Source organism: Mandrillus leucophaeus, unplaced genomic scaffold, assembly GCF_000951045.1.
Source record: "Mandrillus leucophaeus isolate KB7577 unplaced genomic scaffold, Mleu.le_1.0 Scaffold223, whole genome shotgun sequence".
NCBI classification, from domain to species: Eukaryota; Metazoa; Chordata; class Mammalia; order Primates; family Cercopithecidae; genus Mandrillus; species Mandrillus leucophaeus.
Genome location: NW_012102288.1, coordinates 2,187,250 through 2,214,722, shown reverse-complemented (window position 1 = coordinate 2,214,722; position 27,473 = coordinate 2,187,250). Strand labels below are relative to the sequence as shown.

Genomic DNA, 27,473 nt, shown 5'->3' with positions numbered 1-27,473 from the left:
ATTATATTTTTATTTTTAAACATTAAAAAAATGACAAAAATTACATATTTATTGTATATATTTTAAAAACATGTTTTGAAATATACATACATTGTGGAATGATTAAATCAAGCTAATTAACACATGCATTACCTCATGTATTTATTGTCTTTTTTTGAGATAAGAACACACAATCTACTGTCAGTGATTTTCAAGCATAAACAATACATTATTATTATCTGTAGTCACCATGTTGTACAATAGATTTCTTGACTATATCCTTTCTGTCTAAACTGAAATTTTGTATCTTTTGGCCCACATTTCCACAAATCCCACTCTCCCACCACCACCAAGTCCCCAGCCCCTCATAGTCACCATTCTTCTCTCTACTTCTGTGAGTTCAACTTTTTTTTCAGATTCCACATATAAGTGAGATGATGTGGTATTTGTCTTTCTGTGCCTGTCTTATTTCAGTGAACATAATGTCCTCCAGGTTCATTCATGCTGTTGCAACAGGAAGGCTGAATAGTATTCAATTGGGTACACATACCACATTTTCTTTATCTATTCATCCACTGATGGGCACTGAGGGTGATTCCATGTCTTGGCTATTGTGAATAGTGCTGCAATGAACATGGGAGTGTAGATATCCTTTCCACTCACTGATTTCATCTTCTATGGATATATACCCAGAAGAAGGATTGCTAGATCATGTGGTAACTCTATTTTAAGTTTCTGAGGAAGCTCCATCTTGCCGTCCATAATGGCTGTACTAATTCACATTTTTACCAACAGTGTGCACGCATTCCCTTTGCTCGGCATCCTTGCCAGTACTCATCTATCATCTTTCGATAATAGTCATTCTAGCGAGTATGAGGTGATAATCTCATTGTGATTTGAATTTGCATTTCTCTGATGATTAGTAATGTTGAGCAGTTTTTAATATACCTGTTGGCCACATGTGTGTCTTCTTTTGAGAAGTGATTATTCAGGCCCTTTGCCCGTTTTTAAAATGGGTTATTTGTATTCTTGTTTTTGAGCTGTTTGAGTTCCTTATATATTTTGGATATTAACCCCTTATCAGATGTATGGTTTGTAAATATTTTCTCCTATTCTGCACGTTGTCTCTTTACTCTGTTGATTGTTTCCTTTGCTGTGGAGAAGCTTTTGAGTTTGATGTAATCCTGTTTGTCTATTTTTGCTTCTGCTGCCTGTTATTAATCTTTTTAATAACCTTGTGATGATCAAGTATTATTAGCATGATCACCACAGCATCCCACTTACAGACAATGGATCAGAAGTGGAGAGGTTGTTAATAAGTAGCAGGGCTGAGATTTGGATGCATGCAGACTGCCTTGGGGGCCTGGACTGTTACTCACCAGTCTAAACTGAGTGATTTTCAAGCGATGGAGACTTTTCTGGTGGCTGGGATCAGTGGTGAATGGCGTTTTGAGCTGAGCTTAGGGATGGGAGGAATTTCTACAGGTAGAGATGTGGAATCTCATTTTGCACCCAGAATGACTAGAGCAGAAGAACAGAAGGCTCCCACAGTGTGCAGACCGTTGAGAGAAAGTTGGGAGCCCGAGGCACAAGGAGGAGAGGTGTTCAGTAAGGAAGTGCTCTCTTCTTTTCAATTTTAGAGGCATGATTGTTTCCCCCGGTTGAATACTGAAAAGGATGAACTTTACTGTTGAGCATCTGTGATTGGAATAAGTATATCTTTATCTGTTCTGGGCAGCTTTCAAAATAATTTGTTAGAAAGCACATTGTCATTTCTACCTGGTGCTCTGTGTACTACGTGTGTAAAGGAATAGTCTGAAGACAAGCACTGAAGCTCAAATCCTCATTCAACCATGCTACCTTGGGCTTCTTACTTCATGCTCTTCAGTCTCCTGCAAGTCTGGAGTAATAATGCATGCCCAGCTTATTCTTCAAAGACATCAGGAAGCCAAAGAGGGGACAAATGTGCAGAGCTTCAGAAGAAATATGCTATGGGACTCCAAGGAATCACGTAGTTTTATTACTCTGATTAATTTGCTATATTAATGCATAGTAGTAATTAATATTGGCCACAGGCAACTCAAGATAGAAATGTCATGACCTAGATGAATGTGTAGAATGCCCTGGTGTTTTCAGAGTGTTTTCACCTATATTATCTAGTTTAATTTTTACAACTGTCTTATGAAATAAGCAGGGTGGTTATGATTCATTGTTAGGTTTACAAATGTGGAAACTGAGGCCCAAACCATTTGTTTAGCCAATGTTGGATCTGGGTACAGAATTCCAGTCTTCCAATTCCCAGTTTAAACTGCTTTCCAAAGACCACAGAAGAGGCAATTAGGTCACAGCAGTTGCTAAATTTCTTGGCAAAATTCGAGAGGCAAGGGCATAGACTTTATTATAATGCTTTCTGAACACAGTACACAATCTGCAATAATCCCGAATTTCTAAATCTTAAAAAAAATCAGCTCAGAATTTTCCCCTTGCTTTAACTCCTCCAGAGAGAATCTTTCTGAATCTCATGAGGCTCTGTGCATATCCCTGTAATTACAGGTTATTACATCATAGAGCAATAATTTGTTTACATGTCTGTTTCCCCAGCCTCTCCTTCTTCACTTCCCCCTACTCCCAGAGACAGTGAGAAAAGGTCTATTCATCTTTGGAACTCCAGCACCTCACAGGTTGCTAGACATAACAAAAGCTCAAGAAATTACCTATCTATCTATCTATCTATCTATCTATCTATCTACCTACCTACCTACCTACCTATCTAGACTCCTGTACATCCACAGCCACAGAAGTTTGCCTGCATTCTCTCTACTTAAAAGTCATTATGTTTCTTTTAAGTTGAACTCCTGTTATTTAATTGATGCTACATTTGTTGTCGTTGAGGTTTGATAGTATTATAATTTCTAGGGTAGTGTTTTTAAAATCTAGGTAATACAATTATAGAATAGTTTTCCATATATATGATATATATGGAAAATATTTTACTTCACTGCATAAAACAGAACCACTTAAACAGCAAAGAATATGCTAAATGAAATAATAAAGGTTTAAAATAAATTACAAAATAAAAAACAAATGGTTGCAAAATGTCAACTACCCTAAATTAATATATGCATTTAAATCTAGCCTAGTAAAAATATTACAAAGTTTAGTTGACAGTGTTGCTGTTGTTTAAGATTTTTAAAAATGTATATATGTGCATTGTTTTTAAAAACAATCAAAATGTATTGAAGAAAATATTAGTTTATCTTATTGATTTCTAGTAACAGCTCATAGAATATAGAAATGGTCTTGATTCTTTCAAATGTTTCCACCTGGTCATGTCAAAGTTCAATGATGGTTTAAATAATGATGGACCTTCTATTTCACTAAAGATACAATTTTTTTTTTTTTTTTTTTTTTTTGAGACAAGGTCTCAGGGGTTGCCCAGGTTGGAGTGTAATTGTGCAATCAGGACTCACTGTAGTCTTGACTTCCTAGGCTTAGGTGATTCTCCCACCTCAGCCTCCCAAGTAGCTTGGACTACAGGCATGCACCACCATGCCCGGCTAATTTTTTGTAGAGACAGGGTTTTGCTATGTTGCTCAGGCTAGTCTTGAACTCCTGGGCTCAAGTGATCCTCCACCTCAGTCTCCCAAAGTGCTGGGTTTATAGGCATGAGCCACTATGCCTGGTTAAAAATACAATATTTATATGATCTAATTTTGAAGGGTCCACTGAAGTAGAAGTAATGTATTTATAAAAATAATATTTACAGCATTATATTTTAAAAATACTATCTTAAAAATTATAATTTTATTGAATCTCAATAAGAGGAAATATAGCATCAATTAAATGATAGGCGTCCAACTAAAAAGAGATAAAACAACTTTTAAGGAGAGAGAATGCAGGCAAATCTGTGGCGGTGGATATGCAAAAGTTCATTGCTTTGAAAATGGAATCGAACCTGCATGTGACCCTAAATTCCCGAGTACAGTTAAACAACAGGGACATGAGTAGTTCTGCTGCTGCCAGACAAATCACCACAGTTTAGTGCATTATAGCCACACATGTTTATTATCTCATTGCTCTGTAGGTCAGAAGTCTGGGTTGGCTTGACTGGTTTCTCTGCTTCAGGTTTCACCAGGCTATAATCTGTGTTGACAGCATGGGTTATAGGGAGATTCACTCAAATTGTGGGCACAATCCAGTTTCTTGTAGCTGTAGGACTGAGGTCTCCATTTCCTTGCTGGCTGTCACCTGGGAACTTCTATTAGCTTTGAGAGGCCTCTTTTTAACTTTGTATCTGGGCAACTGTATCTCAGAACCAGTGATTGCACATCAAATCCATCTCACACTTGAAAGCTCTTGGATTTCCTCTTCTGCTGCATGTCTGACTTTAGCTGGAGAAACTTCTCTGCTTTTAAGAGCTCAAGTGATTAGACTGGCCCCATCTGGTTAATCCAGGATAATCTCTGCACCTCGAGATCCACAACCTTAATTACATAAAGTCCCTCTTGCCATATAGAATAACATATGCACAGGACCCAGAGATTAGGGTATGGACATGAGGGGAAGGGGTGACATTAATTGGCCTACTACAAGGCTACTTGGGAAACCCGGATTTAAATTCTGCTTTAGCCAATTTTAGTCTTTCTATTTTCTTAGCTCCTTGAGCTTCTTTCTTCTTAGTCGAGAGAGTTGATAGAATGAAGTTGTTCCTTGCAATTCTTTCTTCAAGTCTTTATTCATCTTCCTGTAGGAGTTGTGTTTTCCATTTATATTGGTGATGTATTCCTATGTTTCAAAAAGTTTATTCGCTATTTTTAAGAGGTAAACTATCTCCTAAATTGATTTTCTGCCAAGTTTCATGACATGTTGTGTGTGTGTGTGTGCGCGCGCGGGTGTGTGTGTATGCCTTTGTGTGTGTGTATGCCTGTGTGTGTGACAGAATCTTGTTCTGTCACCCAGTCTGGAGTGCCATGGTGCAATCTCGGCTCACTGCAACCTCCACCTCCTGGGGCAAGTGATTTTCTTGCCTCAGCTTTCTGAGTAGCTGGAATTACAGGCACACGCCACTATACCTGGCTAATTTTTGTGTTTTTAGTCGAGAGAGAGTTTCACCATGTTGGCCAGGCTGGTTTTGAACTCCTGACCTCAAGTGATCCGCCGGCCTTGACTTCTCAAAGTGCTGGGATTACAGGTGTGAGCCACTGCGCCCGGCCCAGCTGAGGTGTTTGACTCTCACCTTTAAGCTCTGAATTTTCAGACTGCATGTTCATACTTTAAGGAGGGGAAAAGAGCTGGCCAAACGATTTTCTGCCTGGGTCAACGAATATGGCAAGGTCAGTGCAGGCAGGCAGGGGCAGAGGACTGGATGGCTTCATCAAAGGCATTAATTTATCAAGTTGGATTTTAATTGCAAGAATTCAGGGGAAATAATGGAAATTGGCAATGCCTTAACATTTCATGGATTTTCAGTGGAGTTAGTTTGTCCCTGTTCAAAACAAGCAATCCTGCATGGGGAGACTCCTCTCCAATAGTAACTCTTTCCATTTGTCCATTTGTAGCCCCGCCATCTCCAGCAGGCTCCCAAAGCTGTCCCAGGATCAGTCGCCAGTACACCTCGCCATCTTCAGAAGTGTGGCTCTGTGGAGTGCCTCCAAAGCAGGAGCCAGTCCTTCTTTCAGCTGAATTTGCCACCCCTTATTTCTTTATGCAATATCTCACTCTCCTTGATATGGCTTGGTTATGTCCCCACCCAAATCTCATCTTGAATTGTAGTTCCTATAATCCCCAGGGGAAGGATCCAGGAGGAGGTAATTGAATGATGGGGGCAGTTCTGGTGATAGTGAGTGAGTTCTCACGAGATCTGATGGTTTTATGAGGGGCTCTTCCCCCTTTTGCTCAGCACTTCTTGTTGCTGCCACCATGTGAAGAAGGATGTATTTGCTTCCCCTTCAGCCATGGTTGTAAGTTTCCTGAGGCCTCCCCAGCCATGCTGAACTGTGTGAGTCAATTAAACCTCTTTCCTTTATAAACTACTCAGTCCCGGTTATGGCTTTATTAGCAGTGTGAGAACGAACTAATGCACTCCAAGTGTCTCTGGAAGACTCAGGCCCAGAGATTCACTGTCCATCTCCAAGGACTCTGCACTGAGCGACCTGCCCTCAGTACTTTTACCCATGAGGGAAATGAAACACCTTCGATGGAGACTGGTCTGGGGTTCTGAAGGGCACGAGGGATTGAGCTGCAAGGGTCCTGCTTCCAGGAGTCCCTGTTTATCTCTCATTTTTGAGTCAGAAAAAGGCCCCTGGATATTTGTGTGTAGGCTCTACTTTCTTGGGTTTCTCCATGTCTCTGAAAACATGGCTGCCCATGAGAAGTGTTTAAAGAAATGAACTTTACCTATTAACTTGTTTAGCTCTCATATGAGATAAGGTGATATAATCATAATGGCTCTTAATTTCAGAATGCAAGCATAAGGCCACACATTTTACGTACACACACACACACACACATACACACACACAGAGAGAGAGAGAGAATATATGTATATACACACACACTCACACTTAAATGATGTGTGTGTGTGTGTGTACTTAGTAAGCACCGAATAAATGCTTACTAGCTAAATGATGAAGCTAGTTCTAACCTGTTTTTGAAGAATTGGCAATTGGAGAGAGGATGTATGTAATTTAAAAAATTTTAAAGGGGACATAGCTATAGAGATATCAATCTTTTGAGTTTTTTTTTTTTTTAAGAAATGGAAAGTGTTGGTTGCATAACTCCTTCCACCTGTAATGTGTCTTAACAATTTAATTTTTGGCTTGCAGCTAGTTTGGAAAAGTCCTAGTTATCATGGTTGTGTACTTTAATGTGCTTCCCTCTAGTGATTCCTGGGGTAAGGGAAAGTGTTTTGCATGCAGTAGATGCTTAATAAGTATTTGTTGATTAAGTAAATGAGTAATATTGGAATAGAGATCAGCAAGCAGTAGGTCATGATGGTTTTACTGTTTTATTCACTCATTCACTTACTTCACACACAAAAAATTGATCTCCTACTATACACCAGGCATGACTCTAGACACTGGAGGTACATCTGTGAATGAGACAAAACTTTCACACTTAAGGATTGTATTCTAAAAGGGATGGCAGAACATAAATCAACAGGAAAATATCCAGAGGTGGTAAACTATGATGGCACGTAGGCATGGTGAGATTTGAACCAGGGAGGAAAGGCCATTGGGCTGGAGCTGTTGAGAGTTACAGCCGAGGCCAGAAGCACAGTGCTGAAGCCTGAAGAGGACAGAAAAAAAAATCCCAACCACTTGCTTCTGCCCTCTGACCTCCTTCTGATACCTCCCGTTAGATGAATAAAATGTGCGGCCAAAGAGCTTGAGTCTGGATGATGTAGTCCCTAGGGGACGGAGCACAGAGCAGGGCAGAGAAAGACAGAATATAATCAGGGGCATGAGGCTGGGAAATAATTATGTCTAATGAACATTTGTTAAACAACAAAGGATTCTTTTGGCATACAGAATTTTCTTTGCTACTCATATGCAGAATTGTAATGAAATAAATCATTTTTCAGTTTGGAACTCTGCAATAAATGGAAACATTTCATTAATATTGCAGAATAAAACTTGAGAGATTACCACCATTTAGCTTCCTTCCCCCTCTTTCTTTCAGGAATCCTCTTCTGTTAATGGGGATTAAGAACAGATGCGTGTATGTCCTCTTTTAGACTCTTCATGTGTTCTCTTCTCCCCAAATTGTCATGTATGGGGAACCTGCTAGTATGGCTAGAGTGGCAGGAATTAAGTCACAGATGTATAATTTTCACTCAACATTCTTTCAGAAGAGGTTAGATCAAGAAGAATTAAGACGATTCCAGAAACAGAAGAACAAGGAGACCCAGGGAGGGAGGGGTTTATTTGATGGCTGTTGGGAACTGGATTTGTGCAAACACTCAAGGCTGGCAGAATACATTTAATACACGCTCTTGACCTGTAAGGGCACTGAATTGAGAAAAGTCTGCAAGAGTTGTCTGGGCTTGTTCTTCAGAAGGAAAAAGGCAAGGTGTAATAGGGGAGCTGAGTACATGTCTTGTGACCCAGGAAAGGGAGAGGAGAGCATTGTTATGGTGTGATCAGAGCCAGAGCAGTGTGGCTGAGGGGAAGCAGTTTGACTGGGAAGCTCCTTGTTCCTTTGATAACCAGGTATGAAGATGACTAGCCATTCATTGTGCAGAGACAATGCTATATGAAAACTTTACTTTTCCTCCTGGACATGAAGACCTTTTTCATAGCTCCCTTTCATCTAAGTAGGCCAGATGGCTGTTCTGGCCAAAGAGATATAGATAGAATTCAGCACAGTGCTGAAGCCTGGAAAGGGCACAGATCTTATCTATACCTGGCCTAGCAAAAAAAGATCCTCCTTAGTTTCCCACTGTAACTGAGAGTGGAGACATCCCCAAGATTGTTGTGGGAGGCCGTACAAATCTGTAGGGAAGCTTGGAGTAATGTGGGAGTTTAAAGAAAACGCAAAGAAACTCTGAGGCATCTGGCTGGTATGCTCAAAATTTGGAATGTGGCACCATTTGTTTTGTGTTTGAGGCTAGTCTAGTCTATTTATATGATTACCGGGCTTGGAGAATTTTAAGAAAAACACTGCTGCCATTTAGAATTTCCTAGATTTGATGGCCTCAACTGAATGTTATTATTTAAGTACTAAATTAGATCAAAGGTTGAGCATCTTATGTTGGTTACATTTTACTTGCTCATTTGGAGGGGTAAGGTAGAAGAGAAAGGCTGTAAGGGCTTGTCTACACAACAATGGGATTTTATTTCCTAAAACGTTTTGTTGCAAATGATGATGCACCTGTGACAAGCTGGCTGTGGTCAGGGTGGAAATGGGAAGACAAACCACACTTAACCTATGACTTCTAAATAGTCAGGGCTGAGCTAGACCAGAGTTGGGCTTTTCTCTGAGTTACAAAGCAAGTCTCCATTGATGTTTTATACCTTTTTCTTTCACTAGTCTTCAAGCTGTTGAAATATTTTTTCAATTACTTGTCATTTGTTGTTGTTTTGTCTAGGTGAATCATCATGAAAACTAAGTAGAGAAAAAAAACAAACACCCCAATCATCAGAGAAAGGATATTTCAAAACTGCCCATATTTAGTAATTGACTAAGGTCTTATTGAATGCAGCTTTATTGATAGTGATGAGATTACAAAATAACACTGCATACATTTTAGTTCGTTGTTCCTTACATAGTACCAGAATGTTTTAAGCAAATGAAATTTTTTTTGCCAAAATCTGCTGAATAAATAAAAAGTTTTTAAAGAATATCCAAGACAAATAATTTATTCCAAATTCCCTGAGAGGGCAAATTAAATGGTCTTTACCCAACGAATGTGCTGGAGGGTAAATCTTTAATATTTTAGAGTGTTTAATTCTCATAATTACCAATAGAGCACTGTTTGGAAAATTATGCTGTAGGTTTTTTTGGCATGAAAATAAATACTGAAAAGTAATTCCTTTTAATGCTGCCTTGTGCTGGAGAACCTATTCATCAGTGGCTGGAATAGGGATCTAGCTCATTCAGAGATTACATAAATTCATTTGGTTGTAACTAATGGAAAAAAATTAATGAGGTGATTTTAGTTTCTTTCACCTAGTAACTTGGATGAGTTCTGAAGACACTTGGCCAGGATAACTATCAAAAAAATAAAATTAAAAAGTTGACCTTTTAGAACATACATATTTCCAGGTAAACTTCTATTTACATGCGTATTTGTAAAATACACTTACTACAACTGCTGCTGTACCTTAAATCATAGAACCATTCAGTACTCACTTTCTTATGGCATCAATTATACCTCCTCACTCATAACACTTCACTACCATCTAATCATCTTTTAAAATTATACGAATCTGTACCATCACTGTCCTTCTATTCAAAACCATTCTTACAACATACGAAGTAAAAATAAAATTCATTCAGTGCACTGAAAGCAACTAATGCATCAGGGATGACAATTTGGCACCAAGAACCTAACTAAAAATGGACAAACTACGTTAAAGTTTGGCTTCCTGCAGACTTTCTCATCAGGTCTCTGGCCCATTCGGAAAAAGAGAGCTTGAATTTTATTATTTCAGCTGCTGGGTAACATGCAATTTCTCTGATACATTGAACTGATGCTTTTATTTGATCACAGGACTCAGACGTTACAAAAATAACAAGTCATTTTCTTTAATAAAAAATAAAAGGAAGTATATGGTTGGGTCCTAAGATTCTGGAGAGTAATTGAATGTAAGCTTAAAAACATACTAAATATTTTCCACTTGGGAAATCTGGAGAAACTAGGTTTCTAGCAGCAACTGCTTCAATAGGTGGTTTAAAGAATATGTTTTGCTTACACATGAAAGGGGACACACATTATTTTGATTCTGCATACTTTTATGTCTTTCAATTGGCAATACAAGATGTTCCAGGATATGAAACTTTCATCAATCCTTACATTCCATACTCCTCGCCAATGTGGTATGTCAGAAATTCCAACATTCCAAATTCATATTGGTCTTTATTTTCCTAACTGTTGAAGCAGAAGATGGAACAGCAACGTACCTAAGAATCTGGTAAGCTCACATATGTGGATTTTCTGAGTTTTCAGATAAACAATGAAGAAAATAAGTTAAATAGTAATTTTAAATGATTTATCCAGCTCTAACATGTCTCCAGTTTCATCTCTAGAAAGCCACTGCCAAGTTTTTGCACAATCTATTTTATCAAGCTTTGATAGACGAAAAATCCTCTAGTTTCAGTATCTCTTCTCATTATTCCATCATGTAATGTTACAACTGATTGATTCTCATTTCATTTCAAGCCCTAGGTCCTCCTTTTCATACAATACTTCCAAGATGTCAATGGGAACACATCTATTAGTGTGCATCAAGGAATTACATCTATTCGCCCACTTATGATGTGTAGTCCACAATAAAACACCTTTTCTCTAAAAATTAACCGTATACTATAGGCTTCTCAGTTGTATGAGTGTGTGAGTATACACACATAGACATACACCAAGGCAATATACCATATCCACATACACCAAGGTAAAAGATTCTTTGTGTAGGATAAGGAAACAGCCCAGTGCTTTTACATTAATAATGTCTTATTCTTAATTTACAGCGTTTGTAGCCCTTACCTGAGTGTTATCATTAAATACCCAGAGATTGAACTTTTCATAAGGGGCAATGATATAAAATTGTTCCACAAAGTGTACTATATGAACCACTTTTCACAGTTCAGATAACATATTTTAGAAATAAATATCATAACTCTAGCAACAACCTATCTACACAAAGTGGAGAGGATGAGATGAATGAAAACCAAATTATATTTCCATATAACTCATATTCAATTCCTAAATAGCTTGTTTTATTTTTCAAAATCCAATTGCACATAACCCATAATTGATAGGCCACTTCCTCTCCAAAACAAATAAACTATCAAAGAATAAAGTGATAAATTATAAAAAAGGAAAATATGTATCATTTACTACAGTCATTCCCTTTCCTCAAAACTTGGCAAACATATAAGAAAAATGCTATCAAGTGGATATACTTTGATTATAAATCCAAAGCTAATTTGGAGCAGATGAGATTAATAAAAATAGGACAGAATGAGCATATATTTTTATATATGTGAGATGAGTGTTTGATTTTTACTTAAGAAATCAGGAGGATCCATATGAAATGGGAAACAATGGCATTTATCAACAGGAGAACCCGTTCATCCAGTTACTACCAAATCTGCAAATTCCAAATGTTTCTTTCATTCTTGTCTTACAAAAGATTGGGGCAAATAAAATTATTATTATTAGTTGTATAAACTTCAGGCTTTCTAAGCTTCAAGCTAATGGTCCTTAGGGACATAGTTTTATCGGTGATCTTTGCAGGGCGTACATTAGGGCCAAGGTTGCCTTTAACCAGGTTGGTGTAGCTTTTATGGTGAGGGTAAGGCTCCCAGGGTATGTGAAATTCTTCTTTAACAGAGGACAAGGGATAAAATGCAAATCCTTCTAGTTGAAACAACCACATGACTTAAATTTACACTATAAATTAAATGACTCAAATCAATTCCTTGATTGACAGCAGGATTTTATGGTAGAAAATAAACTGGGGCCTGAGGCATGGAAAAAGAGAAATGTCCGCTAACGCAAAGGTTATCAACTTTACGGTCCCTGGGTGGAATCCCTATTCCTTTTCGGTCAGATCTTGTTTTAAGCTTTATTACGTTGTCATGGGATATCTTTCAAAATCCTTTACTCAATCACATTTGGGGGAAAAATTGCGTTGAAATAGAGAATTAAATCTTAAGTCTACGTAGATCGACAATTTCCATTTTTAAATAAAATCTATATGAATATCTTCAACTTCCTAAAGAAAAAAGAGAGAGAGGAAAATAAACTTTTGAACATGAAATCACTTACATAAACCTCAAGTGTACTAAAGTGTAGAGGAAAAAATCTCAAATGTGGGTGTAACCGCCATACATTTAGGAAACATGCCGCCTTGGAACAGTGCCTATAACGAATTCCGTCTGCCACCCAGTGGCCGCTGAAATAAATTGTTTCTTTTGTTGGCCATGGCCCTGTATTTTGATTTAAAAAAAAAAAAAAAAAAGACAGAGGTAGATTATGCCATACCAGGAATTTAAAGCCATCAGGACATGTGCCTCGACATATTTTACAATACAATCAGTGTAGTAAATGTTAAATATTTTCCTTTTCGCGAACTCAGAGGTTAACCACGTGGCTCTATGAATAAATAACGTATTCTTTCTGCGTCCCTGCATCTACCTGGGCTCAGATACTGACTGGCACAGAAGATACCGAACTGGCCCGGGATTCCCGAGTCACGTTGTTGGGCATCGAGAGGGTGCAGCAGGACACGCCGACGGTGGCCTCGGGTAGCTCGTCGTCCTCCATCCACTCGTTGAGCTCGGGGCTGAAGCACTGGATGCACTTCTTGTACTTCTTCTCGCCCTCGTTCCAGCCCCCGACCAGGTAGGCGCGGCCGTGCAGGGCCGAGACGCCCGCGGTGCTCACTCCCACCTGCAGCGGCGCCGCGTAGCTCCACTGACCTGTCGCGGGGCTGTAGCACTCCACGGTGAGCACGTCCACGCGCTCCCCGCGCGGCCCTAGCTGGCTGCCGCCCATCACGTACACTCTGTCGCTCAGCGTGACTGCGCAGTGCCAGCCCCTGGGTGTGCTCAGGCTCGGCAGCTCCTGCCACAAGTCGCTGGCCGGGTCATAGGCGCACACAGAGCGTGAGTATGCGTTGGCGATGTAGCCTCCGGTCACCAGCACGCGGCCGTCGGCGACCGCACTGGCATGGCAGCAGCGCGCCACCTCCAGGGGCGTCTTCGGCTGCCACTGATTGGTGGAGGGCACGTAGCACTCCAGAGAGGCCAGGCTTCCTTCTGCGTTGCGGCCGCCCGCGGCGTACAGGAGCCCGTTGAACACGCTCAGGCTGAAGTGCGTGCGCTTCTGGTTCATGCTGGCCAGGTGTATCCAGGTGTTGAAGCGGGGATCGTATCTGGAAATGACAGAGAAGGTGTAACAGCTTTGTCGACGGCAGCTGGGGACCCCATGTTACTCCGCAAACCATAGTGGGAAGCCTGACACTACCCCTGCAAGGAGGCGAGGACCTGGTCCAGCTCCTCACCTGGAGGCTGGCGTTTCTCTCTCAGCCAGTAAAAATGTGTGACACTTGCTAAAGACAAAGCAGGCATTGAGTACCCCTCGCCCCCGCCTTTCCTCCGTTTATAAGCACTCCCTTTATGGGGCCGCTTGGAGAAGAACCCACAGAGACTGAGCTTTCAGCCCCCGTTTCCTCTATATTCAAATATCTACATACAGCGGGATTTATGAGATGTACACATGGGGGATACTGGGCATTTGTGGTGATCAGAGGAGGGCAACGCCATATTAAAGTCAATTCTGCATATCTTCAGATGCCAACCATTCCCAGCTCCCTCTCACTGTTTAAGATACGAATTGACTGATTGGATTTCTCAATTTCTCGCAAACCCCTTATTTCTACACCTCTCTTGGCCATTGCGACAGTAAAGCCCAAGCCACTCAACAAAGTCTTCTCCTGTCTGTTAGACTGAGAGCAATGGAACTCATGTCTAAAAGCATCATCAAAGGCTTAACTTTGGATACTTTTCTATTTTCCAGCACTTATTGGTAGAGAAGACTTTTTAGTTTAAGGATAAATATATATATATATTTTCAGTGCTTGGAACTATCCATGTATAAGCACTGAAATCAATACCTCAAAAAGCGACTTGAGTACTAATAGGTGTCTTTTCAACAGGAGGAAAATAAGCATAGTGAACTGATGCTTTCCTGTTGACATAGTTCAGAAATATTGTAAATACAGAACTCACTCCTTCAGTGTGATGTTCGTCTTTGTCCCATGTAACTTTGTCCCATAGTTAAGATTAAACTTAACTATAGTTACAAATTAAACACTGAAAATCAGTTAATTGTGTTCTTTTCAATGCATACACACATAATGGAATAATAAAGAATATTTTTCATGAAATGCTACACAAATTTTCAGATCTTGCTCATTAGTTATGTTTGACTTCATACTACTACCATGATATAAGCATGATTTTCTGAACATTTCATATAAACGGAAGTTTAATTTTTAATCATAAATATATAAAATAATATGGCATTTGAATTCCATTTTTCTGAAGGATGTGTTTTACTCTTTTACCCTTTTCTATATGTGTCAACAATATTGACACATTTTCTGTTATTCGGTTTTCAAATAAGTATTTCAAAAGAATTAGCTGCCACAGTTTTAGTGATCTCATTCTATTTGCCAATTACGAATTTGACAGTTGTCAGTAGTAGTCACTTAAAATAAATTTTGTTTTATTCTATTCTTTCTTACTACTTAGTGTTAAAAACTAAATTTGTACCTAATTTCTATCAAAAATCAGTATATTGTGAAGAGTACCCAACTAGAAATGAGTAAATGTGAATTGCCGCTTACTGGTGTTATAACTTCTCTGGGTATCAGGTTTCTCATATGTAAAATCAGAATAATTATCTCTTCCCCGCCCACCTCACAGGCTTGCTTCAGGAATCTATAGTGCAAAATATATATGAATGCACTTTATGTAATATAAAGTGCTGAACATACGTAAGGTGGCATTACTATTATTTTTGATTTACTAAGCCAATGGACTAAGCTAATAAGCAAGATTAATTTATTTCTATGTTAGGGCTATTTCCCTATAATATTGAAGCATTTCAGTTCCTAATAAAAGATCAAGTACCTGCAGAAATTGCTGACTGCATGCTTGGCTTGATTTCTTGCATCATTCTGGTCTTCACCACCGGCTACATAAAGAAATCCATCCATCACAGCCACACACTGATTAAAACTTTTGGCTGGCATTTCTGTAAGCTTGCTCCACCCATTTTCAGGGTCTCTATACAAAATGTCTCTGCTAAGGGACTTCTCAGTAAGGCCTGGGCGTCCCCCAACGGTGACGAGGACTCGGCAGCCGCCTCGGATTCTTGTTCGCCTAGATTGTAATGTGTTTTGATGATATGGAAGCAAGTGGTAGTTCATAGCATCTACGAGAAGTTTGTGACAATCAGCATCTTGCATCATTCTTGGGACGGATTGAACATAATTGACCAGGTCTTGTGCAGAGATGGTACCAAAGCGAATATTGCTCAAAAGATCTGCAGCGTATTTTACTCTCTTTTGGTCAAATTCTAACCATTTCATTGCAATCTGGAATGCTACTATCTCAGAAGGCAACTGTAAGTCATCATCTATAAGCAGTTCATTAATTTGTTCAAATGTAAGTTTCATAAACTGATCCGATTCTGCAAATTCAAGGAAGTTATCCCGAATAAATTTCTGGGCTGCTGCTTTTGCATTTTTTAGGGAGTATGTTTCAGCAATATTAACAACATACATGCAGTTCTCAACACTCATCTCCCGTATCAGAAAATCACTGCACATCTTTACAAGAGTATGGATCTGAAGATAAACAGCGGCAGAAATAATGCTTCCTATTGTATACAAGGAGAGAGTGAGCTTTCCAGTGTAGGCATAAGCAATGACAGTGGCCAGGCCTAGTGGTGAGATATCATTGAGATCCACCCTCTGAGTTGATGGGTCTTTTTTCAGGATGTTGTAAAAATACTCACTGCATGAAGCCATCACTGACTTATGAACGTCAAAGGATTTGGTTTTGGTACCAATGACTAAGTCACATAGGAAGTTCTCCTGCCGCATTTTACTTAAACCTTCCAAGAGGTTGGGGCCATAAGAAGCATCTGTTAGTTCAGAGGAAATGCAGCTAAGGCCATTGCCTCCCTCTAGGAGCCCATTCAAAGCATTCAGTTTGTTTAGGGGGCTATCTTCTACGATTATAGTCATCTCATTGATATCTCCTTTGTTCTTTTTGGCAATCTTCTTTTTGGGTGCCATGTTGGCAAATACACTGTCACAGGCAAGAGCTTGCTAAAAAAAAGGAAAAAAAGGCATAGTTTTATTTTAATTGTGCTTTAGACTTTGAAATACTACACTGAGAAACCTTTTCATAAGATAATAGTTTTCATGGCATAAAATAGATTAATTTTAAAAAATAGATTTAAAGACACATTAAACTAGATGCACATTTTACAGATAGGTTACTTCAGCATGAAGCATTGAAGACAATTCTAGGAAGATTTATGTTATCAAATGAAATCTCTCCATAACTGTATTGCCAGGTAATTATACAGAAAAACTGACCACGTTTTCTTTCCTTTTTTTTCTTTCTTTTTCTTTTTTTTTTTTTTTGAGACAGAGCCTCTCTCTGTTGGCCAGGCTGGAGTGCAGTAGCATGATCTCAGCTCACTGCAACCTCTGCCTCTCAGGTTCAAGCGATTCTCCTGCCTCAGCCTCCCAAGTAGCTGGGACTACAGGTGTGTGCCACCATGCCCAGGTAATTTTTGTATTTTTAGTAGAGATGGGTTTTCACCATGTTGGCTAGGCTGGTCTCGAACTCCTGGCCTCAGGTGATCTGCCTGCCTCCACCTCCCAAAATGTTGAGATTACAGATATGAGCCACTGTACCCAGCCAACATTTTCTGATTGAGCTATACAGTAGAATAGTAGTTAATTATCATTTAAAGGGTTTAGTTTACTCTCATGAAAAAGTGAATTATAAACACTCCGAAGATTTTCCTCAGTAAAATACTAAAATTCAGGAATCCATATGAAATGTAGAAAATATTATCAAAAGATTATTTTATTTGCAGTAGCAATGAAACCTGTTATATTTTAAGAGATATACATACTTGACTCGAATTTAGTGAGACACGTATGATAAGTACTATCAGATTTTGCCAGAGGATTTAACAGAGAGGGACTCTAGAGTCCTATATGAAGAGATGGATGTCAATTCAGTGAAATTTTAATTGCTACCTCTATATTTTTTCTTTTTGGAAATTAATAAAATGATTTCAGAGTTTAACTGAGGGAGTGAGTATAAAAGAACATCTAGGAATATTGTTTAAAAATAAAGGAATTCTTACCAGATGTAAAAAAATTAGAGGAACTAAAAATTTTGGATAAGGAATAAAAAGAAATTCAGTGGAGTAAGATAAGAGGTCGAAACCTATAAACTCACCAGAACAAAATAAAGGGTAGAAACCCGTATATGTGTGTATGTGTGTATAGATATATACAGTATATATGTGTGTGCATATTTATATATTTATATAGTATATGTGTGTGAGTATATATATTAGGATAAATGTGGCGCTTAAAAAATCAATGGGCAAGAACTTGTAATGATAGCATTAGGTCAATATATAGATTTCCTACTCTATATATTCACTAAAATAACTTCCAGATGAATTAAATATCTAAGTAACATATACACATACACAAACTTACATCAATCAGAACAAGCTAGGGATCTTGTTTTTGTTTTTGTTTTTACATCTTAGGGTAGGGAAGGCCCTTCTCAGCTGACACAAAATCCAGAAGCCATAAAAGGAAAGACTGAAATATCGGAATATAGAAAAATAAAAACATGAAACAAAACTGACTCTTTAAAAGGCAAGCAACAGACTGGGAAAACAAGTATTTTTAACCTTTTGGTTTTTGAGATAGGGTCTCATTCTATCACCCAGGCTAGAGTGCAGTGGTGTGATTTTGGCTTACTGCAGCCTTGATTTCCAGGACTCAAGCAATCCTCCCACCTCAGCCTCCTGAATAGCTAGGGCTACAGGTGCATGCCACTATGCCTGCCTATGTTTTTTTGTATTTTTTTTTTTTAAGAGAATGGGTTTCACCATGTTGCCCAGGCTGATCTCAAACTCCTGGGCTCAAGCAATCCACCTGTCTTGGCCTCCCAAAGTGCTAGGATTACAGGCATGAGCCGCGTTGGCCAGCCTAATCTGATGATTTCTTTGGTGCAAATACACTCATCATGGCTGATTTCAAGCTATCAACTGCTTAACAATCAGCTTGCCAAATTTCTGAAAATTCAACAATCAGCTCTTGTGAGCCAGTGTAAGCCAGCTCCAACATAACACTATGGAAAACTTACATCAAAACAGGTTTATGCTAATTATTCAACAATTTTCTCTTTTCACTAGCAGTAACTCATGTACATCTTTCCATAGCAGTACATGTATAAATCCACCTCATTCCTTAGAATATACATAGTAAGGGTATATCATACATTGTTCAACTATTATCCTGTTGATAAGCATCTATGTATTTAGGTGGTTTACAATTTTTTGTTTTTGTTGTGTGTATGTATGTGGGAGGGGAGGGGTGGTATGTGTTTTAAATCCCACTGTAATTTTATCCTGAGGGGTAAAACTCAGCTTTGGCTCTCCTTGAAGGGTTATCAATTTGATGGGTGGTGTATGTGTTAAAGTAATTTTGTAGCCCTTCTATTGTATTTGCTCCTGTTCCTATCCATGCAGAAGAAGAGTAGCAGGTAGGCAGAAAATAGAGATGGTCTATTTCTTTTCCAGGGCTTTTGTTTTCTTCTTTAAGCTCCAGTTATCATATTCACATTTATATTTTTTACAAGACTATAGCACATATATCCTTCATTCTTTTTTTTGCAAACAATGCAAAATGCGTCCTTACCTTGTGAAAATAGATTATGAACCCACTATCATTTTAATGCTCAAATGCATTAATTTATGTGTTGAGTGTCTCCTTGTTGGACTTTCTGGGAGAAACTTTTGAATATTTGTCAGCAAGCGGTTATCAGATCTCCATCTTGGTGTGGGCAGCACAGTGCTGGGAACGATGGAGCAGTACAAGATGTAACTTATATTAGAGAGACAAGACATGGCAAATGTAAAATATTAATAAGGAGCTAGGTAAGCATAGCAGAGTAAATTTGGGGGGAAAAGTCCTGTCTGTGTTCCTGGAAGAACTCCTGTGGCCCATTTTTTGTTATTCATATAGATACAGAATTTGTAAATGCTCATTGTTTAGAGGAAATCCTGAGTCTGAGGAGTAATCTGAGTGCCTCAAACTGAAATGCTAAATATTCTGTTATCCATCATTAAGATGTTGTTTCATAAGTAGCATGTAAGGGTCATATTTAAAATATTGATTACTGATAAAACAGGACATCTACTAACCAGAATGGATTCAGGCCACAGTGCTGGACCTGGGTCCCAGTGACTCCCTAGGGTACACTGTGTAATTCTTCAGTTACTAGGTAATAGACCCAGGAGAGGGTGGAAGGGTGGGAGGGACTCAGAGAAGCTCAGGGCAGTAGCTGTTTGGCTATTTCAATTTGTTTGATATACACATAATATTTACAGAGAGATCTTAATATTTTAGCATACTTTCTGATCCAAATGGAATTAAATTAGAAATTAATAACAATAAGTTGTCTAGGAAAACCATTTAATTTTCAATATTTGAAAATTAAACAGTTTCCTTTTACATTATCCATGAGTCAAAAAAGAAATCACAGGAGAAATTTTGATAATATTTCAAATAGAATGACAATGAAAATATAACATAAATACCAATTTTACTACTTATCTGCCGTGTGACTTTTGATAGATTACCTAGCCTGATAGATTACGTAGCCTCTTACAGTCTCCATTGACTTATTTCTTAAGAGAAGATAATAATAGTGCCTGCCTCTAGGGTTGTCAATGAAAGCCTAATGAGGAAATGTCTGTAACAGCATTTTGCAGAGTACCTGACAAAAAGTGAATGTTCAAAAAAATTTGAACCATTTTCATGACAAGCAATAGCCTTTGTTAGTTGTCTTTGGGAATAAAGAAAGGAGCCTGTTTAAGCTTTAGAGTGAAGCGAATCAGAGAAAGCCACCACATCATGGACAAGCAGTCATGAGGAGCAGGAGGCAATATGGGACAGTCACATAGTGACTCAGAAAAGAAGTGGCAAACAGCAACCAAGGGAAGAGTTCTGGAACATGTAAATATTTCTATGAGATTTTTTAAAAATGCCAGGAAGAGAAAGGGAATACATACAAATACACAACCTGAGAAATAGTTTTTCATTTTGATAGGTAGGGCTAACCCCAAAAGTTCAGAAAACTTGGGGCATTTGGTTATAGGTTAGGTGAGCAAAACAACAGAGTACATGGAACAGATTGTGTATCTGGATTGAAGGATTCAAATAAAAAGGACTATTGTGGTGGGGTGGTGTTAGAATGGCAGGTTTTGCAGATAACACGAATCTTGTTGGGTCCTGGTAACTGAAGGGTTTTAAAGAGCAGCATGTATAGGAGGGAGAAGGTTATTAGAAGTACAGGAAATGTTTCAAGTTGCAGCAGGGAGGCATTACTCAGCCTGTCACATGCATTCAGAGATGGCTGAGGTCATGAGGGAGATAGTTGGGCAAGTAATGTTCGGTCAATACATATAGGAGGTTGGATGCCAAGAAGGTTTGAACCTGATAAATTCATATGCAGTCCGGAAGGACTAAGAAATCTCCAGGAAGAGAGAGCGCAACTTGAGGCTAGATGAAATAGTGAAATCAGTAAAAGCTTGCTCTCTCTCCATTTTCTTTCTCTTACTTCCTATTGATGGCTTCTCTTTCCTCCATTGCCTGACCTTCATGCTGCTCCTGGTGTTCCCACTGTTGACCCAGCCCTGGCCTGTTCCACTCACGGGAACTTCCATGCCCTTCTTTTTCTTTATATTCTCTTGCCCTTGTCCTATTTCTGTCTGATATACACATCTAGATGTGTCCACTCACGGGAACTTCCATGCCCTTCTTTTTCTTTATATTCTCTTGCCCTTGTCCTATTTCTCTAAGACCCCTCTGGGTAATACATTAGCTAGTCTGACAAATGAATCCAAGCTAACCAGTTAATGGGCAGATCTACTCTTTTTCTCAGATATGCATGGTTTTTGTTTTATAAATAAGTGTCCTTCTATGACTCACATACAAATTTCTATCAGAGTAGCCTTTGTAGAATACATATATTCATATATATGTACTGACTTGCTGAATATACCACATACATTTCAGAAGAATTTGTATTCTGCAATTGTTGGGTATAATGGTCTATAAATAGAACATTATAATCAGGGCAATTGATAATGTTGTTCAGGTAATCTATAACGTTACTGAAAACGTATAGATAGATACACACATGCACACACATATGTATTTATATATATTTTTTTTATTAAAAGAAGTCTTTTAGAGCCTGTGAAATCACTTTTTAGAGGTAACTGGCTTACTTAGCTTTCTCCAAAGTGGGGAGAAGGAGAGGAACAGGCAGTAGACCATTCAAGAAACTTGAGGTCAGGCTGGGTGCCATGGCTCACTCCTGTAATCCCAGCACTTTAGGAGGCCGAGGTGGGTGAATCATCTGAGGCCAGGAGTTCAAGACCAGCCTGGCCAACATGGCGAAACCCTGTCTCTACCAAAAATACAAAAATTAGCTGGACCTGGTGATGTGCGCCTGTAATCCCAGCTACTCGGGAGGCTGAGGTAAGAGAATCACTTGAACCTGGGAGACAACAGAGGTTGTAGTGAGCCAATATTGCACCACTGCACTCTAGCCTGGGCAACAGAGTGAGACTTTGTCTCAAGAAAAGAAACCGTTGAAATCAAAGCCTGCAAGCAACTTTCTTGTGGCCAGATTTTCCTATCTATACTCATAAATTCAGTCTTTCTTTAGAGCTACCATGATATCTCATTGCCGGGTCTGTAACTCATAGGTAAGGTTGTCCACCCACCCACCCAAGTGTTCTCACTCTGTGCCGTGCTCCTCCAATAAGGACACTGCTGCAGATCCTTCAGAGGAACCAGAGGATCAGGATCATTGCTTTGAAGCTGAGCAAAGCTCTGATGTTGACTTCAGGGCTGCAGAGTTGTTCATTTGTTCCTATGTCCTAACAAATGCTCTGCCTGTGGCCCTGCTCCTGCATCTCCCAAAGCCACTGCTTTTCTCAGCTTGAGGAGAACTGTGGTCAACTAATAATTAATAAGCCCCATCTTGTGCTGCAGGCCCTGTTACAGAAAAGACTAGCTCCCTCTTTATGGGGGATCAGAAATTAGAGGCTGAGTTCTCATGGGGCATACAGGAAAGGCTTTAACAAACTCTCCAGGCCCCTCACATTGGAGCCTTTCTGGGTACAGACACAAGGCGCGTCACACTGGGTGCAAACAAACACACACCTGCCTAAACACACAGCACACCACTTGATGAACCAGGGTTTTTCCACAATCATGTTTAAGTTAAGAGCAAGGGCAATCTTCAAGGAAAGAAGTCATAAAAGGCCAGCAAAGTAATATATTTGCACAGGAAAGGAAAGTGGAACGATTTAATTTACTTCCTTTTACTAATTTGGTCATAGTGCTGGGCTTCGAGGCTGATGATATGGGCTAATAGATGACTGGGAAAAAATTGAGTATTTTTAAAAACATATTATCCAGTAACCAGGTCACATGTGGACATGTAGTCAGAGCAATTCCTATAGGAACTCTCACTGTTTTTTCCTACAATGTTACCAATGTTCACTGTGCACTCCTAGGTCATCAATGAGGGTCACAATGACAGTAAAAATGTGGCTGTGAGGAAGAGGTGTTACAAAAATGAGTTACATGTATGTGTTCATATGTAGAGTATAACTTACATGCTGAGCAATACATTTTGAAACATTCCATTCTTTTTGATTCAATTAATACTTTAACTTTGCAAAGTTGGATGAGGGTTTTACTTACTCTTTTTTTTTTTTTTTTTTTTTTTTAAGCTCTCTCTCTTTCTTTCCTTTTTAACAGAGTGAATATCTTGTTGTCAGCTGCTCAGGGCGTCCCAAGCTGGGTAGCCAGGGCCCAAGCTTGGTAGCCAGGGCCATCAGCCAGGATGTGATTACTATACCCTAGGGAGGGCTTTGACTCGGATTATGGTCTGCATGGAAAAGCATGCATCTTTGCTAAACTGCCCGTGGCTGGGAGAGTGTGAAGGCCGTTTCTCCATTTTTCCTAAACCACAGCAGGCTTGGTTCTCCCTGGCCACCTAAGGGGGGCTCTAACACGTTGCCTTTTGGGATCAAAGGGAGGAAGAACTTTACAAGCTTCTGCCAGGAATGTTGGTGGCTTGCACTTTTCACACTATTCCTACCACAGTAGAAATTCTGGAAGGAGGAGCAGGTTTAGCCACAGCAGCTGAGGTTGTGTAATCGGATGAACAGCTATTTGGAGGCACTGCCAGTCCCTTCCCTTTTTGGGTCAAAGAAAAGACTTTGCACAGGATGCAGAGGGTTGCAGAAGGGTCCCTATGCTACTGGAGTTATCCTTTCATTCTGTGGAGGAAGCCCAGAGAATTCACCTTCCCTGGCTATGGACTCCACAGTCTCTCTCCCTCTGCTCTATCTGCTATCACGCAGAGCAGCCTCTTGACTACCCTGGAAGAGCTGCCCATTAGAAACTGGGCAGAAGGGTAACAGAGAGGCAATTCCCCACTCCCCTCCCCATGCCCACTGCAGATCCTGGCTCTTGGGCCATTTCTAGTGCCATGTATTCAACACCTGATAAGCAGCTGGGCAGAATTATGTAAATCATCACATTTTGCATCATCTTTTCTATTTGCCAAATTTAAGTATATTAATTCTTAAATATACATCACCAAGCAGGAATCTGTGTTATGTATTTAATGTAAATTGATAACTCCATTTTCACCTAAAAAAACAGCTATATAGCTAGTGTTTATTAATTGAGAGTATACTACGTGCTGGGCCCCGTAAAGTATGTTAAGTACTTTACATAATTTTAGTTTTTAAATTTAAATATTACAGATATCCTAAAAGTTAGGTTATATTATGTTCATTTTACAAATGAAGAAATTAAGAATCAGAAAGAGTAAAAAAAAAATTGTCCAAGATCACATAAGTAAGTATGCAGTGTGTGCTGGGGCAAAAATTCAAACCCATGGAAACCCTGGCCCCCTATATTGTCTTCCTTAAATCCAGGGTAGAATAAAAACTGTAATAGGTTAAAAGTTAGCTTTTTCTACCATGGGAGGATAGAGACAGTGCAAGGTATGGCTAGTGTTTATAAAATTAAAATTTTGATATGGAGAACATGAAATGGTTCATTCTGGTTCCAAATAATGGGATAAAAGAGTTACCTTTTTGAATGTAAAATAAATTTGTTTGGGGACACATCGATCCTGTGGATTTCTTTATCCTATCAAGGGTATTAAGAATGTGAAAATCCAATAGGTTAGGTAAGCCAAATAAATAGGGACAAGGAGGGCTTGCATGACTTTGTTTATCAGATAATCAAGCACTTCCTTTAGAAGTATTAGATTGAATATGAAATTATCAATTTTTTTGTTTAAAAGCAAATACTTTCAATTTCATATAGTTCCACTTAGCTAGAGGCTGTGCCTAACTTTATCTATAAAGAATACAGACTCTATGCACAAAGTTAACTACAATTCTATTCTCTAAGGCTGGATATAGGACACAAGGACACAGTACGAAAGTTTTTGTTTGGGTTTTGTTGAAAACTTTAGTAAAATGACTCTTTTTCTTTCCTAGTATTTTGTGTGTTGGAGGGAGAGGAGGTTAGAAAGTGAGTTTTTGATCATCATAGAACTGAAAATTGGATTTCGGTGTTCATTCTGCTCTAACCGCTTGATAGACCTATGTCAGAACGTCCAGCCTATCAGGATTTCAGTTTAATCATCTGTCAAACAAGGAGATGCATTACTTTTGCTTCTATAATTTTGCAGAGAGTTATGAATACACAGCTGACTTTTGCTGTCAGAATTGTCAAAATCTGTTCCTACATCAAATGTCCCTTTAATATGGCCTTCCATATCTCTAGAATCTACTCATTATCAGATAGGGATGAACCAACTGAGACAAGGTTTCTTTACATGGGATCTATATCTCTGGGTCTGAACAGCTGGATTTAACAAATAAAAATACAAGATGTCAAGTTACATATGAATTTCAGATAAACTATGAATCATATTTTAGTATAAGTACGCCCCAGGCAGTGTTGGGGACATACTTATACTAAAAGTTGGTTTGTAGCTTACCTGAAATTTAAATGTAGCTGGATGATCTGACTTGTACCTGGCATTCCTGATCTGGGTTGGGTATCAGGCGAGTCCATGAGTCCTATGGGATAGTCTGAAACATACTGTGTGCATATGTGTATGTGTACTTTCCACACAGTGGGCTCTGCGTTTTCATGAGATCCATAATCCGAAATAGATCCAAAATGACTGGACTGAGAATAATGCTGCCAAGCTCTGGCACATAATTGGACCCTTGTCTGTAAGTGGGCAAGTCCATGTGAAAGCATGGCACTTAAATTCTTCCTGGCCCCAACTGATCCCAGAAGAAGGCCCCCAGAACTGGTTACAGAAAAGAGTTGTTACTTCATATTTGAGAACATTTTCCTTCCCACTGCCCTGCACCCGTGCTTCCTGGGAGAGCGTCCACAACAGGGCAAGCTGAAAAGCCATGTGTGCTAAAGTGTCACTGTCACTCTCATGCCAGTATGAACTGGGATCCCAGAATGTCTTTTTGCCAAAGGGGCGAATCAGCTGCTCCTGCTCCCTGTCCTGACCACATTCCTATCACTGCATCTGTCGGGGCTCATCAGCCCTACCTCCAGGAATAGCAACCCTCCTGGCTTCTGTCGCTTGCCATTTTAAGTCCAGCTTCGGGGTGATGGGGGTGGGGTGGTTTCCACTTTACCATGACAGTTCCAACATGATTTTGAATATAAAATATATGTCAGCATAATGACATGTGCACATTTAAGACAAATACCTATTTTTTAGCCAAACAACAAAATTTTTTTTTTCCAGAAAGGATATTTCCATTTTGTCAATAGGTTATATTTCTGGGAATTCAGAGTTGTCCGATATCTGTGCTACAGATTTAGTTAAAACTGCTAACATTTTATCCAAACTGATCAGTACCAAATGTTAAAATGATTCTTGATAAAAATAAAGATAGAATTCTAAACTTTGTGAACAAAGCCTAAGAATTTTCTCTCCTTCTCCTTCTCTATAAAGTAGTGAAAGAAAAATATATCTTAAGCTTTAGAGATTTAGAATTTTTGTTAGAAATTACAGGTGGTTTTACGTTTATAGCGCATCGCTGTCATGCATTTCTGTTACTGTGACATTCTCCTAACACACTACATTTCTCAGATTTCAAAAAAATGTTTTCTGTCTCCCAACTTCAGATTAGGGACATGAACCACCTGACCCAGCTGTAGACTCCCTTCAGTGAAATAGCTCTACAACCACAAACACTCAGCCCACCGTCTCCCACCCACACATCCACACACACCCCAGGATCTAGAAGGCAGGAATTGGAGACTCTGGTCCCAGCTCCTTACCCTCCTTGGGTGAAGTGGCAGGTCAACTGGAGATGATGAAGTTTTAGCAGGAGACTCCTCTTGGGAAGGGATCTGTGGAGACAGAGAGAGGGAGAAGGAAAATCCAGTGGGGAGCCACCAGCAGCCACCTGACAAGACCCGACTGCAGCAGTTTTTAGAGTGACCCTTTGCCGTCCCACTGGATAAGGCAGGCCGAGTCTGCGCTTTGGCCGGGAGCACAGCAGCGAGCGCCCTCCTCGCCGTCTTTGGCCTTCAACTCTCCGGGCCAGCCGGGGGCAGGGGGCGGGGCTCCGGTTGGTGGAGAGGGATTGGGTTTCTTGACCTGACCGGCTGTTCAAAAATAAAAAAAAAAAAAGAAGGAAAGAAAGAAAGAAAGTCAAGAGCTCAATCAACCTGTGTGAGAGGAAAGAAAATTAACTCGATGGGTGTTTAATTGTTGGAAGCAGGGATTCTAGTAGAGTAAGGAGAAGGGAAGGCTGTGGATTAAAAATTAGTTTTTGGAAAGGTAATTAGCCTGGTCACCTACGGTCTTTTGAGAAGAGAGTGGTTATAAATAGCCTGTTC

The 27,473-nt window shown here is 39.4% G+C and overlaps 1 protein-coding gene across 1 annotated transcript; it reads right to left on the bottom strand.

Moving 5' to 3' along the window:
• Nucleotides 1-9,148: 9,148 nt before the first annotated feature.
• Nucleotides 9,149-27,011, bottom strand: KLHL31 (kelch-like family member 31). The gene is made up of 3 exons (XM_011981288.1): nt 26,910-27,011; nt 15,340-16,544; nt 9,149-13,577 (listed from the first exon to the last, which is right to left on the bottom strand). The coding sequence occupies exons 2-3, from the start codon at nt 16,509-16,511 to the stop codon at nt 12,845-12,847; spliced, it is 1,905 nt and encodes a 634-aa protein (XP_011836678.1). The 5' UTR covers nt 16,512-16,544; nt 26,910-27,011; the 3' UTR covers nt 9,149-12,844.
• Between the last annotated feature and the right edge of the window lie 462 nt (nt 27,012-27,473).

Bases quoted from the DNA above. Each gene is read 5' to 3' on its own strand.
- KLHL31 (XM_011981288.1), bottom strand. From the start codon at position 16,511: ATGGCACCCAAAAAGAAGATTGCCAAAAAGAACAAAGGAGATATCAAT. The intron at 13,578-15,339 runs GTACTTGATCTT...TGTCATTTCCAG, and splicing joins GCAGTCAGCAATTTCTGCAG to ATACGATCCCCGCTTCAACA.